This window comes from Ursus arctos, unplaced genomic scaffold (genome assembly GCF_023065955.2).
Source record: "Ursus arctos isolate Adak ecotype North America unplaced genomic scaffold, UrsArc2.0 scaffold_17, whole genome shotgun sequence".
NCBI lineage: Eukaryota > Metazoa > Chordata > Mammalia > Carnivora > Ursidae > Ursus > Ursus arctos.
In genome coordinates, this window is record NW_026622841.1 from 50,427,342 (window position 1) to 50,445,368 (window position 18,027).

Consider the following 18,027-nt stretch of genomic DNA (forward strand, 5'->3'; position numbering starts at 1 on the left):
TCCCAGGCAACAACAGGCCCAACATAAAACTGATCACACACTGAAACCTGAGATCATCGGAGAAAAGCAGGAATCTTCCCATGGAGAGCACATTCTGTTCCAGGGAAGCCCAGGCACGTTGCTCCTTTATCAGCAGCCACAGAAACCTCCAGGACACAAAGAAACCTCCAGGACACAAAGAAACCTCTAGGACACACCCTTAGCTTCAGGGGGACCCTCCTCATCGGGTTGGTAAAATCTGTTGGCCAATCAAGTGCCCATGGGGAGGCAAGTCCCTTAGAGCCCCAGGGAAAGATGCAGATCAGAGAAGTTTCCTGGGCCTGAAATCAAGCCACTGGTACTCTTATGCTATAAAAAATGCCATCAGTTTCCAGGACTGCTTGTAAATGAGATAACAGAGCCGCCGCCGGACACTTCAGACAGGAGCCTTCTTCCTCATTCCCCTGCCCCTTGTGGGGAGAAGTGACCAAGAACTGCAAGTTTGTGGTTTCAGGACTTTAAAATCTGGATTTCTCTGTCCAGGAGTTGGTGGTGGGGGGGGGCATTCTCTTACCCTGTTTCTACAGCTGGGGAATTGGCTAAATTTGGCTGTCAGTCTCACTGTCCTAGGAATGACTCATGGAAAAAACCCAAGTGCAGTGGAGCATTTTCAGGAAAACCCAGTTGGCACACGTACCTACTATCACCCTCTCTCCCTCACACCCCCTGTAAAGACCTTAGCACCAAAGGGGATAAATGCTCAACAGCCGGAAAGGCAGGGCCCAGACAGAAGGGAGACAGTGACTGTTCTTTCTACTCCATGGATGGTTCTCTAGAGCACCAAGTAAAGCCTGGTCCTTCTCTCTCAATGCACCCTTGTTTAGTGAAAAAGGTCAATTTCAGCTCTGTGTATCCAAGATCGGCAAGGTAAACTAAGTCTAATTACAGGAGCTCCTGAGTTTACTTCAAGATAAAATAGAATGAAAGCTAGATCAGGGTTCCTTCAGAAGATGGAGTTTTTCAAAAGGGAAAGGCCATCCTTCTGTACGGAGACAAACGCAAGGCAAGCTGAACTCAGGCCTCCAGGATCTCTGGGGCAGCCCCTTCTAGGGCTGAACAGGCCTTAAGCTATGTGCCTGGCAAGTCAGGCGGAAGGACCATGCCCACCATTTAATTAGGTTCCAGGACACAATTTCTCAAAGACACTGCTGCTGAGAAAAATGTCAGGGTACTTATGCACAGACAGGACTGGGACAGTTTTTCTCTCCCACATGTAACATTAGCAAACGGCCTCATTTACTAATGATGAACAACAATACCAGCACTAAAGAATGCAAATAAATGCATTCCGCATTTGCAATTATTTCCATGGTAGCGCATTAATCAAGCTTTCTTAGCCCTATCCTCTTTCCTGTGGTTTCTCACAACTGGTTTGAAAGGAGTGTTCATGATCAGAGGGACAGACCCAATCCACACATGCAGATCTGCAACATGCCTCCACATACATCCGCACCGACTTTCTGAACACGTTTCCTTCTTCCCCTACGCTGTCCTATCAAGGGCAGGAAAAAGGCAGGCTCCACTCTTCTGAGCTGCAGGGGTAAGCCCTTGCTGCTCCACGGCCAAGCACTGGAAGCCGGCTCCTTTAGTCAACTTCCCTCTGAGTGCATCCTTTCTATTCCCTATGTACCCCCCAAAGACCCCTGGTCCCCTCACCCTGTGCTCATGTCAAGGCGAAGCAGCAGGACATGACAAGCTTTCCCGTACTTGAAGGTAGGTAGGCTCTCAAGGAGGGCTCTGGGATTCAAGTCCAGCACGTGCTGCATCTGGTAGAGGCCGGAATCTGAGGGGATAAGATACTCATTTACATAGTTTGCGGGGTGTGGTTTTTGACTCAAGATCACTCTGACTCTCCTAGGCTGATGAAAACATCAGAATGCTGAGCGGTACTCACCTGGAGGGAGTTAGGTTTAATGAAAGGTGGGGTGGCAAAGGCTCTGAGCAGGCCTCTCGAGGGACCCCTGACGGGCTGAGGGCTCGGGGCGGGCGGTCCCAGCCTAGAGGATGCCAGCGAGAACACACCACGAACTACATACGTATGAATGAATCATTCTCTGGCAGAAACCCACAAAGCAAGAGGTTGGTTCCTGTGGGTGTAGCCTCACTTTTGGAGTCAGGTTTTATAAAAATAAGCACCAAAAAGAAGTCCTTTCCGTAGATGAATTTAAGTGTCAGCAAAGATCAAAATGCTAATTTATGGAAATTATCATTTTCTGGCAAGAATACAGAGAATATGGTTTAAATGTCCTCTGAAGGAAGGAGTCAAATGCGTTCAGTTTACGTTTGTTTATTGTTGTAACATCTTGTTTTGAACATCAAACACTGCACCAAAATAGGAGCCATTTATCTCAGGATAACTGTCTTTGCCATGACTGAGCGGACTGTACTGATGTTTACAATTAATTTCTGACAACTTAAAACTTATTAGTGGCATTGCTAATAACCAAATACTTCATCACAGACTAAATGTAATTATTAAATTAAAACAATGAAGCTCCCCCCCTTCTTACCTTCAAAACAAACCAAAAAAGTAGTTTTCACCTGGAAAGAGCACTTTAACAAAAACTCAATTTTTAACCGGTTTCATTAAACACAGCATGTTCTAAAACAGGAAAACAAGGCTTCCCAGAGTCAACAGGATACATAAAAAGATGCTAGAATTCCCTGGAAGAGTTTGTTTTCGAGCATTTACTTTCTACCTGTCCTTAAAGGTCTTGCCTGCACCTGCAAGAACGCAGTCCCGAAGGGCCACGTGCCCGCTCCAGGGCACAGGCACTTTCCGGTCAGTTAGCTAGCTGTCGTTCCTCAGCTGTTCTCCCTGTGACCGTTAGCAGCTTTCGTTTTAGGACATCGCACTAGTAAGTTTTTTCTTTTTCCAGTTGAAAACTATGCAGATGGTTTTAAGCACAGCAAACACAGTCCTCACACACAGGGGCTAAGTGTGCATGCTCCGGGCCCACACGGGCCCTTCCGCCCGCCTGCCAGAGACGCAGATGTCAACACCACAGCCAGACAAGGTTCAGCACGTGGGCAGCAAGGCAAATACTCACGTCAGGTTGAATCAGAGAGAGGGAAAGGGGCCAAGGCCATTTCACCAGTGGAACAACCAAGAGAATGACTTCAAAAAGCCCAATCTGCTTGCAATCACCCCGTGATCCCGCCCATCACGGAAAGCAGCACGGGGCTAACGCTTCCTTGTGAACTCACCATTGGAAGGGTCTGTGTACAAACACACTCGAGGGTAACTCTCTTTCACAGAAAGAACAAATGTCATTTGTACTAAATGGCAATGGGTTTCAGCACAAACTTAATACTTTCTTAACACTATAGTGATAGTAATCATCTACTTTCAGCAAGAGGGACTCCTTTAAATAAGGAAAAAGATTCACGTTATTTAGCGAATGTACCCACTGGATCAATCTGCAGCAACAAAAAACGACAGTCTAGTGCTTACGGACACGGGGACAGAGAGGCCAGCCGCCCTCTGCACAGGGCTGGGAGACCCAGGCTCCTGGGTCCGACCTCCACAAAGGCCCGTGTGTCCACAGAGAAGAGCTTATCAAGGAAAAGTAAATGTCTAATCAAAAAACTCTTTAAAGACCACCTAGAGAGGACTACAGAAGGTCGAGAAGATTTCCTGTACCGCACGTGTGCAGAGAAGCCCTAGTAAGCTCAGGTTCAGTGCAGAAAGCTCATGTTCTTACTGTAAAACAAATGTGGAAAGGACACTGACGGTGTCTCAGAGGCCACCAGCTGCCCCGCTGCTCTGCCAGGATTTTAAGTCACTAACTGGGCAAAATTTCCTAAAAACATAACCTAGTTTGCCTAACCTACTGTACGTAAATAAACTCTTTAGACGATTAGTCCCTGCACTACTGAAGGGGGAGGTTTGCACTGGAAGAAGCACGTGTCAGTCATCCTCTGGGAGCACGGGCCTCCGAGTCCTGCCACCGAGAGCTGCCTTCGGGGGCTTTACCACGGTCTGCGCATCCACAGCACAAAGAGAAATGGCCGAACTAAAGGGACTTCCAACTCCCCAATCTAGAAAAACCACCCCCCCATTTCTCCATCTTAGCTCAGTATTACTTGGGTGGCGCAAACTAAAAAGAGAAGAGCGAGGAGAGCACCGCAGCCAAGTCCCAGGCAAGCGGAGGTGGGCACGGAAACCTCCCACAGTGGGCGTCTGCATCTGCAGCTCCTGGTCTCTGCTCCGGGACCTGGCTGACGGCTTCCCTCCCAGCCGAGGCCTTTGTGCACGTGGAAGCCTCCTCTCCGACAGTCCTCTGGATTCTAACACTGGGGTGACCGTCAACACCCAGGCTCTCAGCTCTGGAGGGGCTTATGGGGCAGACCCTCTCCTGGGGCTATCTGCTCGGACCACCCTGACTCACTACAACCAGGCTGGGAGACTGAGCTACAGGCAGAGGGACAGAGAAAAGGACTCTTCCAGGACCCGACACAAGTGCATATCTGCATTTCTAAGGTCTCCCTGAAAACAGAGCTGTTGCTTGCTGTCCAATCCACTTCTGTTCGTAAGTACTCTTCTTACAGGCACCAAGCACATCCAGCAAGACCTGTCTGTCCTGACCAGGTCCAAGACAACACTGACGGGGCTAGTCACAGTTGAGAAGGTGATATCTAGGGAGCTTTTCTTCCCCAGAAGCCCACGTCTGTGGAGCTGGGGTCAGTGGCCCAGGCTCCTGCCTGGAGCAGCCCACCAAGCAGATGTCCTGTTTCAGGTGGCAGGGAAGGAAGAGCCCACGGAAGAAACGTGCACAGATGGTTTGAACCCACGCTGCTAACCGGACCTGTAGCAGCTCACTGGACCCTGATCCCCTAAAAAAGCCCTGGTTTTAGAGAGAAACACTCTCAACTGCCCAGTGGAAATTATAACACTTTACTTTATACATGTTTTGGTCCCCTCTTATGTAGCGTCTCGTCTTGCTTTTAAATTATTCAATTAAAGGAGCACCAGCACACACTTGACACAGCGCGTGTATGAGGACGACCAGTGATACGAGCCCAGGCCTCCAAACCACAGTTCGGAGCTCCCTGCCTGCCGGCCTGCCCAGGGCTCTGAGCAGCAACCCTGCCAGGCCTGGGAAGGGGAAGGAGGACAACGGTTCCAGCTCCAGGAGCTCTCCCGGTGCCTGCTGGTGCCCAGCTGTCAACACGGGTCTCGTCCTGCACCTGTGGCTTGGAGGGTAGCCCAGTGTCCTCTGTCCAGCAGAAGTGCGGGTCACCTTCCCTTGCTGTGAGGCGAGTGACTGAGGATCTCCCCGGGAGGTGCCGCTTCACGCCAGGTCATCCAGGTCCACTTTGGGGATCGGGTCTCGCCAGTAGCAGAAGGAGCTGAACTCAGGGCAGGGAAAGGCGGAATTCTGTTCCTTGTTGAGAAGCGGGAACACATGCTCCACGAGCTCGCTCAGTCTGTGATACCTAGGAGAAGGAGGTGGGGAAGAAAAGCACAAACTGTCACTCTGAAGTGACATCAGAGCCCAGGACTGTATGCTGTGAAGCTGGTTACTGAGAGAGGCCTCAGAGCAAGGCGTCCATCCCGTCCCGGGGCACAGCCCTCCTCTTCAGAGTCTAGGATCGTCAGCGATCCTATACAGATGCTATTACAGAGAAGTAAACAGCCAGGCAAAGAGGAAAGCCTCCAAAAGGCAGATACAGTCCTGCTATTTCAAGTGGGGCCTGCTCCTCAGACTCTGTCCCCAGCATCACCCCTGGCTGCGGGCGGTGGGCTGAGACAGGAACACACTTACGAGGACTTGTTTCCTTTGGTCCTTTCTTGTATTAATTCACCCTTGGGGTTCACGGTGAAGATTCTGCAGTCTGGAACTCCTACTTGTGTGTAAGCATAGACATCCTGGACAAGAAAACATTAAATAGGGTGATTACAAGAGAAGAAATTGAGAGATGCTTCTCTGGCTCCTCACGAGCCAGAAGAATGGCACAAGCAGGCGACGGTAGACGGCAACACGTGGAACTGGTGCAGTGTGCTCTGCCCCGAAGCTGAGCTCCAGACAAGCCCGAACCGAGTGGGGAGCCAAACCCAAGGGCGCTAGAGAGTCAGGACACGGGGTGCCAAGCAGAGCCAGGGGCCCGGGAGCAGTCGGGGCCACGCTGCCTGCCAGAGGCCGGAGAGCAACACCCTATGCAGCCTGGAACCAGAGGCCCCATCTTGCGGAGAGGCTGGGAAGCATTAGGGAAGGCTGAGCGCTCTCTGGGGTGGATCCGAGGGCACGGCTTAGAACCACTTAGAACATGAGTCATAACTACCCGAGGAGATGGAAGCAAAGCCACAGAAACAAAGACGAAGTGCCCTTTCTCATACACCAAAACCCTAGGGCAGATGTCCACCTACAGGACCTCCCCAACTGCAGAAATTTGGAGCAGAGAAAATGAAAACCCACTGAGCAGAACATTTATTTTGCTTATACAACTGGTTTGAGAATCATGATGTGGCTGTACCCTAAAAAATATACTCCTCTGAACTTTACCCACATCAGAAATGTGTAGCCCAGAAGAGACACTTACATTTGGACGGTTTCCAAAGGCAGCATAGAAGGGCTGCTTAGATGGGGCAAACAGATTCTTGATATCATTTAGACATTCAATTTTAAACTTCTCTGGCTTCTTTTCTATCACTTCCCTAGGCCAAAACAAAAAAACAAAGTCAATGACCAAATTCGAAATGGTAGTTTTCCCTGGTGTGTGGTCCTGAAAGACTTCAGTGCTTACAATCATTTCTGAAAGCCTTTTAACTGGTATCTCTCTCTCTTCTGTGCCAGTCAAGAAAGACTAAGATTCTGAGTGAGGCAGTTTAGGGAAGGAGAAAACCTGACAGCTTGACTTTTTTGGACGGTGTCGGACATAAACTGGGTGAGCTCAGAGTTAAAGGCTCTGGGGGAGCCCAAGAACCAAGAGATGCAGAAGCTCGGAATCAGATACAAACCCTTACAATGAGTCTGACTTCCCCCTCCCCACCATTCATGTGCGTGGGCACGCATGTGCGTGCACACAGGAGAGGTACCTGTGGAAGGCAGAGAACAAGCTGCTGGGGGACAACATCAGAGGGCCCCGAGGCAAGATCGTGCCCTTGTCATTGACCCAGTGCAGGTAGCCACGGGTCATGTCAGCCATGCCGATGGCACGAGCAGAGCAGTACAGAAACTTGTAGCCGTTCCTGAAAGAGAGCATGTCCTGTTTAGAAGCATTCTTTGGTCAAAGTTGTTTTTTCTTTTTTAAACACTACTCTTTTTTTGACATTTCATTTTTTAAAGATTTTTAATCAATTTGGGAGGGAGGGAGAGGGAGGGAAGAAGTGAGCATGCACGTGCACACGAGCAGGCGGAGAGAGGGAGAAGCAGACGCCCCGCTGAGCAGGGAGCCTGACACGGGGCTCCATCCCAGGACCCTGGGATCGTGACCTGAGCCGAAGGTGGATGCTTCACCGACTGCACCACCCAGGCGCCCCAAAGCAGCACTATTCTTTTAGAAGATTCAAATACAGTTCCTTTCATTTACTGCGAAAATCAAATTCTTGAATTTAATAAGGAAAGCAGTTACGATTATAAGGATCCCAAATTTTCCATGGAAAACACCATGGGGAAAAAAACGGAGGTATATGCAACCAGGCATTTGTTAAATTTTTAAGTACTGATATATCTTCAGCATCTAGTCCATGAAAGTCAGATTACAGAACAAAAATCTTGGACTATCTTTAAATTATCTGCCATAAAGGAAAGATGCAAAGGAACTAATTTATAAAGACAATTTGTAGAATGCAAATCATTCTGTAAGACAAGGAGCAAAACCACACCTGGGTAAAAGGCATACAATTTTCCTATTATGCCATTCTCAACTAATGCTTAAGACACTGAGTTTCAATCAATTTAACTTATATGCATTATGGTCCACAAAGGCCACAGCACTGTTTTCTCTGTTGCCCCAACAGGACCACATGGGTGTTTCCCCCATGCATGCATTACCTACTCAGTGAAATCAGATTTTAAAAAAACCCAAAAAACAAAAAAACCCAATAAATCAAAAATGGAAATTGGCTCTCCTGTTAAATTAAAGCAAAACCCCCTTCTCCCCCCCAGGACAGCTAGAACTAGAGACACGGGCAGCGCCTACAGCTCTCAGCACCGGGCAGCAGCGAAGAGACGCCGAGACACATAACACAACACCCAGCACACAGCTCATGTTCCACAAAAGGTGCCTGAAGCTTTTCTTCGTGTGAGGCTACGCAAGCACATAGACGCGTGGGACGGGACACCTACTCGTTGATGGAGTGGTAGAGCTTTGCTATACCCTGATGAGTCCAGTCTTTACCCAGCTGTGGAAGAATCTGCCCCAAAGCATCAGACCTGAGAGGGCAGAAATAGGAAAAAGTATCGGGAACAAAGCACGTAAAGCCAAGTGTTTCCCCATTTAAATACCAGCTGCTAAAAACCATCGGGTAGAGGCAGGGTCGGGGGACAATCTAATCTACAAGGGCAACTTTCTCATGGCTTGTGCGACAGTGAGGCAATCCCCTGCACACCCACCCACCAAGGAACTTCTAAAAGTAGAAGCCAGATGTTCATTTTCAGAGATAAGTTACAACCACACATCTTTCCCCCCCCCCCCCCAATCACAACACCTGCTTACTTTTAAAAATTTTAAGGCCAGAACTTGGAGACCAAATAACTACTCTTTCGAAACAATATCTTCAATGTTTATTTGTAGGATTCCACCCATCTTCTCCATCCACAGAATGACCCTGCGTGTGACCACGTGTGACCTTGGCATGCAAGTCTTAGTGCAGAGAGTTTTAAAAACTTCCTGATGGTGGCCAAGGAGGCAACCCTTGATCCCACCCCCCACTGCAAGGGGGCCTGCGCCTTGCCCGCTGCCATCCACCATGGGCTCGTGCTTACTTTGTTATCGTTCCATCAATATCAGAAATGATGACCTTGTCATTCCAGTTCCACAGGTAAATGGTTCCTGCACAGCGGCAGGTACCTTGATACTGGGTTGTAATACTAAACACAACATCATTTGGGCCATCTTGGAGCTTCAGTTTTGCCTTTTATGAAAAATAAAAGAATAAAGAAAATCATAGAGGGATAATTTTGAAAATTAATGGTATATCACTTTGATGGAATTACATGCAACAATTAAAAGTCAGTTTCCAATAATATGTAGCCATTGAGAGATTGCTAAGATATAATGTTAAGTGAAAAAGGATCCTAATCTCTAAAATACCTAAGTGTGTGCGTGTGTGTGCGTTTGTGTAGGGAGATGTACAAGAAACAGAAATAAGAGTACTGTGATAAAAGGGAAAAAATCAGCTGAAAAGTTTACAACAGAGTCTGAATATTTACAAAAATCACCACCAGTGTTTCAGGGCCTCAGCTCAAGGCAGGATGGTTTCTGTTGCGCTGGCATGCACCCAGCCCAGCGCTGCACGCAAAGCTTACTCACAAGAAGCTGAGGGAGCCACCGCCTGAACCATGTTCTGGAAGTCTAAGAGATTTTTCTGATTCCCCCATACCTGACTTGCCTAGGGCACAGCAAGACCGTTTCAAACTGAACACAGGGGAAAAGGAGTGGGAAACAAACAGGAAAGAGGAAACTGCATCTAAATAAGAAAATGTTTCTCTGTTGTGGCTCCTAAAAGACAGCTATGGCCCAGTGATGGGCTGGCTGGGAAAGATTCATCTGGAAACAGGTTAAAAATACAGATCCCTTGGCTCATTCTCAGAAACTGAAGTGGGAGGTCTGGGGTGGTGGAAGAAACCACATCCCAAGTTCCCTAGGTGGTCCCCAGGGGAGGGAGACGCTGTCCTACTGTGTGTGTGTTTATATGACCACACACCGTCCTGTGTGCAGGGCTTAGGATAGCGTGGACAGAAGCGTAAGCATGGCTGATTAAACAGTTAATAAAATGAGCTGACTGGATCCACACAGATCACATAGGACTCACAATCTGGTCCGAAGAGAGTCGAAGAGACTTCTTATATGAGGTTGTGCTGCCATGGCTTGGGGGCTCTGTGGGAACAGGGTCCACTTTGATGGACTCTTCGAGCTCCTGTGACCCCTCATCACTCGATGAGTCATCCTCAGCCGGCCTATTCAACAGCAATCCAGTTACTCAAGAGGCAGCAGCAGCAGGACATTTTACTGAGAAGAGCTCTTCCATTTAGGATCATGAAGAGATCCTAAATCCAGTCTAGGGATGGGAAGAGTTGTTCCCTCTGTTTCCTGAGTATTCCTATCATGAGGTGAGAAGGCCACCCTCCCCCTCTGTCTCATGACTAGCCAGCAGTTACAGTCTGGTCATGACTGATTATTTTCTGCTATGACTGAATGCTACCAGGTCGACTGACTCTTTCTGAAAAGATATGGATGCTTCAAAAGATGCAAACTGCAGAAAACAGAATTGCTTGCACAGATTTTAAAAACTAATAAAGAAGATTTTATATAACCCCTTTAAGAAAAGAGGGCAAAGAGCAAGAAAATGAATGCTCAGGCTGAGACCAACTACTGAATTAAAGATCTGGAGCAGGAGAAGGAAAGAATCTGGTTGGGGCAAGAACAGCAGGAACGAGAAGAGGGTGCATGGTGGCATCTCCTTTCAGGGGCAGTCAAACCAAATATCGAGAGGGGTGCTGCTTCTGCTAAGAAATGAAATGGACCCACACCAATTTTGGAATTTTTTTCAAAATTTAATTTAATTTTCAGTGATCTCTATACCCAACAGTGGGGTGGGAGGGCTGGAACTCATGACCCTGAGATCAAGAGTTGCACGTTCTACTAACCGAGCCAGCCAGGTGGTAGGGACCAGGGACAGCACACCTTAAGGCTCCTCAAGATCCCCTTCCCAGAGGCCTCCATTTCACAGGCATCTCATTCCATGGCTCCAGGATGGAAGCAAGACATTTAAAAAGCAGTGACGGATATATTTACTCCTCTGAGCTGATTATCTTTTTTAGAAAAGCAGAAGTTACCATCTGCTAACTGAATGGCACCAACAGGCCATTTACTGTCACGACTGTCCACAAGAGAAAGACATTTCTGACTAAAAATTAAACAAAACTGTCAAAATCAATTTGAATACAATGGCTAAATAGCCCAAGTGCTCTGAGCCCAGAGGAAGGACAGGGCGCCCCACCTGCCACTGGCTGGCTCCTTTGCGCTCGATGCCAGGTCACTGGTTGGTGGCACGTCGGATTTCCCCTCCTTGGCCTCTGGCAGCTAAAACAAGATAATAATGGCAATGTGCAATTTTTCCCTCCCAGCAACTGACAGGTAAAAATTTATCACCAGCCATCTCCAGAAATGAGCAAAATGTTTTTCTGAATCTACAACTTAAAAGTGCTTAAGAAACAGACTTTCTCTAGCCAAAGGATAGAAATCTGAGACAGAAGTCATATTCTGCTATGCAAAAAGCTGTCACTACAAAGCCACAAGTAAAAACTTTAAAAGGGCATTATTTCAAGCCATAGAATACAATACACCTGTCCCACACTCATTAGGTCTGCTCTAGGGACGCCAGGACTCCAGAAGAGAAGTTACTGAAGTTACGGATGCCACTGCCACCTCTGTCTCCTCCCCACACTCTTACTTCCATCTGGAAGGTAACGTAGTGAACAAAGCGGAAAGAGCACAGGCTTTGGAGTTGGACTCATGACCAAACCCTCACTCCATTCCTCCCCAATTCTGTGTGGTCAAGCTACTTCACCTCTTTGCGGCCCAGTTTCTTTACCTGTGAAGTGGGAGCTCAAACATCTGTACCATCGGGCTGCAGTAAAGGTGAGAGGTAAAATAAAGCATCTAGCACAGTACTTCACATCTACGTGTTCAACAGTGGGGACTTTATTATTGTTAAGACAGTATCATATAGCCCGAATTGACTTTCTTGTGCTTGGCAAAGTGGTTTTCTGAATAAATCAAAGATTCACTTCTTTTCAGTCCATGGGAAAAAATTACCTCCTCCAGGTCAGTTACCTGTTTGGTCATGCTTTCTCTCTTACGCCAAAACCACCAGCGACCAGACTTCTTTGGCATCTTATCTTTGACCCAGGACTCGACTGTGGCCTGGAAACAATCAACGTGGGTCAGTCTAGCCATCTGCCTATCACAAAGACCCACTACTTTCTACCATCAGCCTGTGGGACGGTGCCTTACTACGGAATGTGAGCAACACTCTCACGCCTCCCCCAGTCCTCTAGTCTGTAACACCTCTGAAAGGCAGGCAGTCCTCTTTTGTGGTGGCGCAGCTTTGTGGCGGTTCTGTGGTAGAAGACTGGGTGGTCTGGCTATGGGGGGGGGGGGGCTGCCAGGTGGGCTGCTCTCATCTCTCTACTCTCGGAAAACATGTTCTTACGAGTTATGAGGACCAAGTAGGCTGATAGATTTAGAACCTTCAGGTTCTACAGAGTAGGCTCATTAGCCACAATCTGACCCAATCACACTGATCTCACACTTCTGGTAGCCACATCACTCTCTTCTTGCTGCTTCTTTCCATATTAACGAGGAATTATTTTTTTCATTCATTCTGTATTTAGCTAACAAATAATAAAATCTCTCAACTTTTATACCCAGTCAGAAACCAGTATAAATATCTAATAAAAATGACAAAGATATGGCAGCCCAGCAAATTTCCTAGATTTTGGGCATGAGATCATTTGAGTGGGCACACCGAACTCTTTGGATCTTCTCTAACATTAATTTTATACAAAACTTTGAATAGTACCCAGTTTAGAAATGTGCACATAAGGATGTTTCTAAGTATTGTATGCTATATATACTTTTAAAAAGGAAAAGAAATGGTGGATCATCTCACCTTCGGCAGACTCTTCTGGAATACTTGCAAGCTAAGGATCATGGGAGCAGCCAAAGCCCAGTTATAGTAACTGTGTGAAATAAAAATTGTGCAAAACCATTACACAGAGAAGGGAGAGAGCGAGAGAGCAGAGAATGGGGAAGAGAGGGACGGAGAGAAAAAAGAGGATGGGCGTAGAAACAACATAACATTCCTTATTCTTTTCAGTGAAGAGATGATCAGCTAAATTTTTTGTCACATGAATGACCTTTGCTTCAAGCCAAACTTCTCTGAGCAGAAATGCAGCAGAATGTCTAAGACAGAATAACATTTCAATGCTTCACTGAAAAATAAGGCTGAGGCTTCCCTTTCACTTCAAAATCACTGCCCACTAGCTCGTTTACAGCAGATGGCACATCTTATGGCAAGAAAAGTATAACAGTTCAAAAGCGTACTTTGAAAAAAATTCTGCAAGAGTATGTAACAATTACAAAAGCAGGAGTATTTACCGGTTATATATCCGTATTACAAGGTTAGGATTGTCTATAAGCCCAGGGTTCTCTGCAAATTCATGATAAGTAATGATATGCTCCATGAATTTTTCTGCAATGTAAAATAATAATGATCCTTTGGTTAGAGATTACATAAATTCCTAAATGAGTTTATCACAATACTCTACATTAAAGGAACTACAGAATGAGTCCTTAAAAAAATTTTTTTTACATTCATCAAAAGCAAAATATCACTTTTTTTTAAAAATCCAGAACAAGAAAGAACACTTCCTTTTCTATCCTTCTCCTCTTCCATCCACCACTCCTCCCACAGTTAAAAAAAAACAACAAAAAAATCCAAAAAACCCACAACAACAAAAAAAATACAGGAGGGATAGGCCAGAGACTTTTAGGAAAATAGATTACAGATGTGGCCAGAGGGAGGAAGGGGGGGGAAGGGGGGAGGGGGGAGGGAGGAGAGAGAGAGAGGAAGACACAAAGACACACGTGCACGCGCGCGCGCGCACACACACACACACACACACACACACACACACACACACACACTACCAGAACTAACGAAAACTCCAGTTTCGTTCTTAACACAGACAAACTGTACTGGCCGGCAACTGCATAATTAGGGAATATTCATGGGGATCTTACAGCTTTAAGTGCATGCTACATTAGAAAAACAAAACATTTTACAACTGCTTGGAGGAAAAAAATAAAAAACACACACCAGAATTTGGTTTAAGGTCCGTCAAGAAATGAATCCCAAGTTCTTGGGAAATGAACGAGAATTCTGCATGAATTTTGTGTGCTCTGTTCCTGACCCACACTCCAGTAGATCTAGACGAACGGAATTTTCTCACCAGGACCGTCCGCCTTGGTGATGGGTATGTTAATTACTTTTACTTGCCATTTCCGCCTTCTCCAATAACAAGTTCTACCTAAGTTACCCAGACTGTTTTTAAGTATAAATTTTACAGTTTTATATAATTGTGTATTTTCCATTCCACCCCCACCTATAATTTTTAAAGTGAAGGCTTCTGAGGATTAAGAGCTATTTTTAATTTCTTGCAAATAATAAAACAAATAGAATTAAGAGATGGAGAAGAAAGAGGCATAATGAGCACCCTGTGACCTTTAAAAAGAGAAAGATTCAACAAAGCACAACTGTAATGCTCAGGGCACCCAGTCGGCCAAACACAGGACTTCAGAGGCTCTGAGGGGGGAGAGAAGACAAAAGATGATACTAGTAGTGGAAGGAAAATCTTTCCTTAGAGGAAAATCAATCAGGGGCCAGCAGCCAAACTGAGAAAACATGAAAAATTTAGTTTACAAAGGAAGATAAAGCCAGAAAGGCCAAAGAACTTGGGAAAGATACACACGACTGCTCGACCTACCCCAGAGCCATCTGAATTGGCTCTGCTGAAGACCCTTCATTTCTCTGGAGCAACTGTACTTTCCAGGGCCAAGTCTCAAGTCTGAGACAGAAAGTAACCTCTTCTACTTTTTGCTAGAAAGACTATTTCCTCAATGGACAATTAATTTTCCACAACTTCAGGCCCTACTCTCATGTCTCAGGCCCAGCGCTTTCCAGGAGGGCAGCCAGACCCCAGTCCACACACACTTCAACTTCACAGATGAGAAAATGGACACAGTGTGAGCTGACCCTGGCCTTTCTGCAAACAGGGCAGCCCGAGAATTCTCCCTCTTCAAGTGAAATGAGCGCCTGCAAGGCACTCTCACTCACCCAAACCATTTATTTGTAAGGTCCACCCATACGAGGTACCTTAAATGAGAGGCTAAAGGTCTGACATTAAAGGGAGATACCGGTTACCTGCACAAGGTCATTAAAGAATACCCTGAGGTGGCTAACCAGCAGGTTTTCTATCAAGTGATGACCAGGCTGCTTTCTCCAGTGAAAACAAGGCGTAACTGCTCAACATACCTCTGGAAATTTCTCCGTTCTCACTGAGACCCCCACAAAGGGAGAGGGTGACATCGGGCAAGTCCATGGCAGAATCTGAGAGGCACTCGGTGCCGCTATCTGCAGCCGCACTTCCCACGGACTGTGGGGACTGGGAGCCAGAGAGTGTGTCAGACTCAGGCCACTGCCGGGAGCCGGGGTCCGATTCACTGTGGGCAGCGGATGGGGAGAAAAGATTTGCCTTATTGCAACTTCTTTGTATTCCTAGCTTACTAAGGGGCTTGAACCAAGTAACATAGCCCCCCTTAAAAAACGAACAGACCTACAGACACAGATTTTCTTAGGGAGAGTTGAGAATCCTATCATAAATGACATTAAAAATGACCTAACAGCACTGCCGAGGAATTAACTACGAATACAGTAAATATGTCACAAAAATCACCACACTTTCTCAGTAAGACAAACTTTTCAACTACAGCCTTTCTGATTTTAATTAAAGGAGTAAAAGAGTTATAACCATTTATTTACATTTCCATGATGAAAATGACAGAGTAATTAAGAAAAATCTGATGTTTGAAAACCTTTGATTCTAACTTCCTAGAAAAAGCTGCGGTGCTATATACATCCTGTAGAAAATTACTATAGTTCAGAGCTGTCCAGGCTTTTCTAAATTCATGTTACTTGGCAAAACAGAACAAAGAGATTAAGCAAGAGAAAATTCTTAGGAGGGTAGACCCACCTTGAAACAAAGATTTTGAGAAAAAAACTAGAAATAAGCTATTCTTACACTAGGGAGGTTCAGGACTAAAGTTGAAGTTATTCAGTATTTTCATTTTTCTAGACGGTAAAGGCATGGAAGCCAGGTTTTAGAAGATGATTCTGAGGGAAATTTTTGTAATGGAGCATAAATCTGAGTGAAAAGGAACAAGGAAATGGTACCTTAAGTTTCTTATTCATGAATGTTTACTGCCCCACACTCTTTGAATGGACATTTAATGCCACACTGAGAAACTGTTCTACAAGTTTCAAATTCTTTTATCAAAAAGCCAATATACTTAATGTATGTGACCCAGTGAAGTTTTCTGATCCTTAGAAAAAAACTCTCAAATCTGAGCAGTAGGTGGCAGCAGAGTATGGCTAGGCCATAAATAGAAAGCAGTTTTCCAAAGCTACGACGTTTTGCATTTGAACCAACAAAAGATTGAGGTTTCTGGAAATTTTCTTTCTTAATAGCAGTGCACACCCAGACCACAATATTGAGATTAATTAGATCAACGGAACGTTCTTCTCACTGGAAATGGTGAAAAAGCCAAAGCCGACGTAAAGCAGCAAAACCTGTTATGTTGGCGTCAAGACTGTCAACACAAAGACTGATGTTTCTGCCTTCTCCTGAGCCCACGGCTAGGTCTCCTTGTAGTCAGATGTGGCCGAGTGACCATATGACCGAGTTTTTAGATGTGGACAAAAGGGGTGTGCTGTGCCCTTCCCAAGCCTGGCTCCTGAAAACTCTGTGTGAGCCTTTCTCTTTTCCCTATGGAGGCCCTAAGGGAATGGTGGAGCCTCGAAATGGAAGAAAAGCTTGTGCCCGTGAATCCCTGGGTGTAAGGCGTCTGGCACCAAACACGAGCACTGGAGTATCACATGAACAAGAAATAAACTTCTATTATGGTAAGCCACTGAGGTCCTGCTTTTTGTCAAGGCGGCTGGTGTTATTCTAACCAATCTAACCTCTAAATACATGGAGGATGCCATCTGACTCTACATATTGCCAAAAATACAAAAGTGATATGATTTACATTAATGTTTAGCTATAATTACAAATACTGAATACTTAACTCAAGATCATGACAATTAACAAACCAAAAGCTTATAAGCATTACATCAGTCTCACTACCTTTAAGTATTTATGAAATGTCTCAAAAAAATAATTTGTCCTTGAAGGAATAAGCTAACCTGGTGAATGGGCAATGACTTTAGGCAGTCAAATTATAATACAGCATAGTAAGGTGCCATTGCATTTACTCTCCTCCTTTTTTAATCAATTTCTCCCCATTTTTTAAAAAGGGAAACTAAGAAATCAATCCTTGGAATATCAATAAATAAGGACTGTGAGATAAAATGATAATTCTAAGCTTACATTTTAACTTTATTGTTTAAAAAAAAAATGGAGCACTTCCAGTTCTTTCACCTTAAAACCCAACTATTACTTAATGTGAAGAAGATATTTTAAGACAAATTTAGGGCAGAGAGCTAGGAAAGAGTTTTAAGGACCTTCCAAAAATATCTATTAAAAATTTTAAATATCATATCAACCACATCTTTCCATTTTAAATAAAAATTTAGTAGAATATATTTTTCAATAATGTATTTGTAAGTGCTGAATTATGTGTGCCTATAGCTCAGTATATTCAAACCATACCTTCTGTGGGGAAAAAGTAAACTGCTTTTTATAATCACAGAGTCTTATAATGGAATTTCCCTAAGGATGGAAATGAACTTAGGAAAACAGTACAAATACACTGCATATGAAGTTTTAGAGTTATTCAAAGGGGAAAATTTTGAGGGGCGGGGGTGACAAATGGGGAGAGAGAAAATGTGGGGCACACAGACAAGATAGAATAGTGTCTCACTGGGCCCAGCCCAAGTTCAGAAAAAGCCTGGGAGCTCAGACTCACTGAAGGAGTAAAGGCATTCTTTGTAAAATGTTTTTGAATGAAGATATATTACCTTTAAAACACGTAATA

General features: G+C 45.3%; 1 protein-coding gene across 5 annotated transcripts in view; it reads right to left on the minus strand.

Annotated features, from left to right (window-relative positions):
* Positions 1-2,310: 2,310 nt before the first annotated feature.
* The window catches only part of LPIN2 (lipin 2), an 83,232-nt gene continuing 67,515 nt past the window's right edge, over positions 2,311-18,027 (minus strand). For all 5 annotated transcript variants that reach the window (XM_026496042.4, XM_048218591.1, XM_026496041.4 and 2 more), the window contains exons 9-20: positions 15,305-15,492; positions 13,369-13,462; positions 12,881-12,950; positions 12,043-12,132; positions 11,207-11,289; positions 10,019-10,163; positions 8,970-9,118; positions 8,331-8,417; positions 7,079-7,231; positions 6,583-6,697; positions 5,808-5,911; positions 2,311-5,478 (exon numbers count right to left, since the gene is read on the minus strand). In XM_026496042.4, coding sequence (XP_026351827.1) covers positions 5,334-5,478; positions 5,808-5,911; positions 6,583-6,697; positions 7,079-7,231; positions 8,331-8,417; positions 8,970-9,118; positions 10,019-10,163; positions 11,207-11,289; positions 12,043-12,132; positions 12,881-12,950; positions 13,369-13,462; positions 15,305-15,492 — 1,423 coding nt within the window. In that variant the 3' untranslated portion in view covers positions 2,311-5,333. The remainder of the gene's footprint in view (positions 5,479-5,807; positions 5,912-6,582; positions 6,698-7,078; positions 7,232-8,330; positions 8,418-8,969; positions 9,119-10,018; positions 10,164-11,206; positions 11,290-12,042; positions 12,133-12,880; positions 12,951-13,368; positions 13,463-15,304; positions 15,493-18,027) is intronic.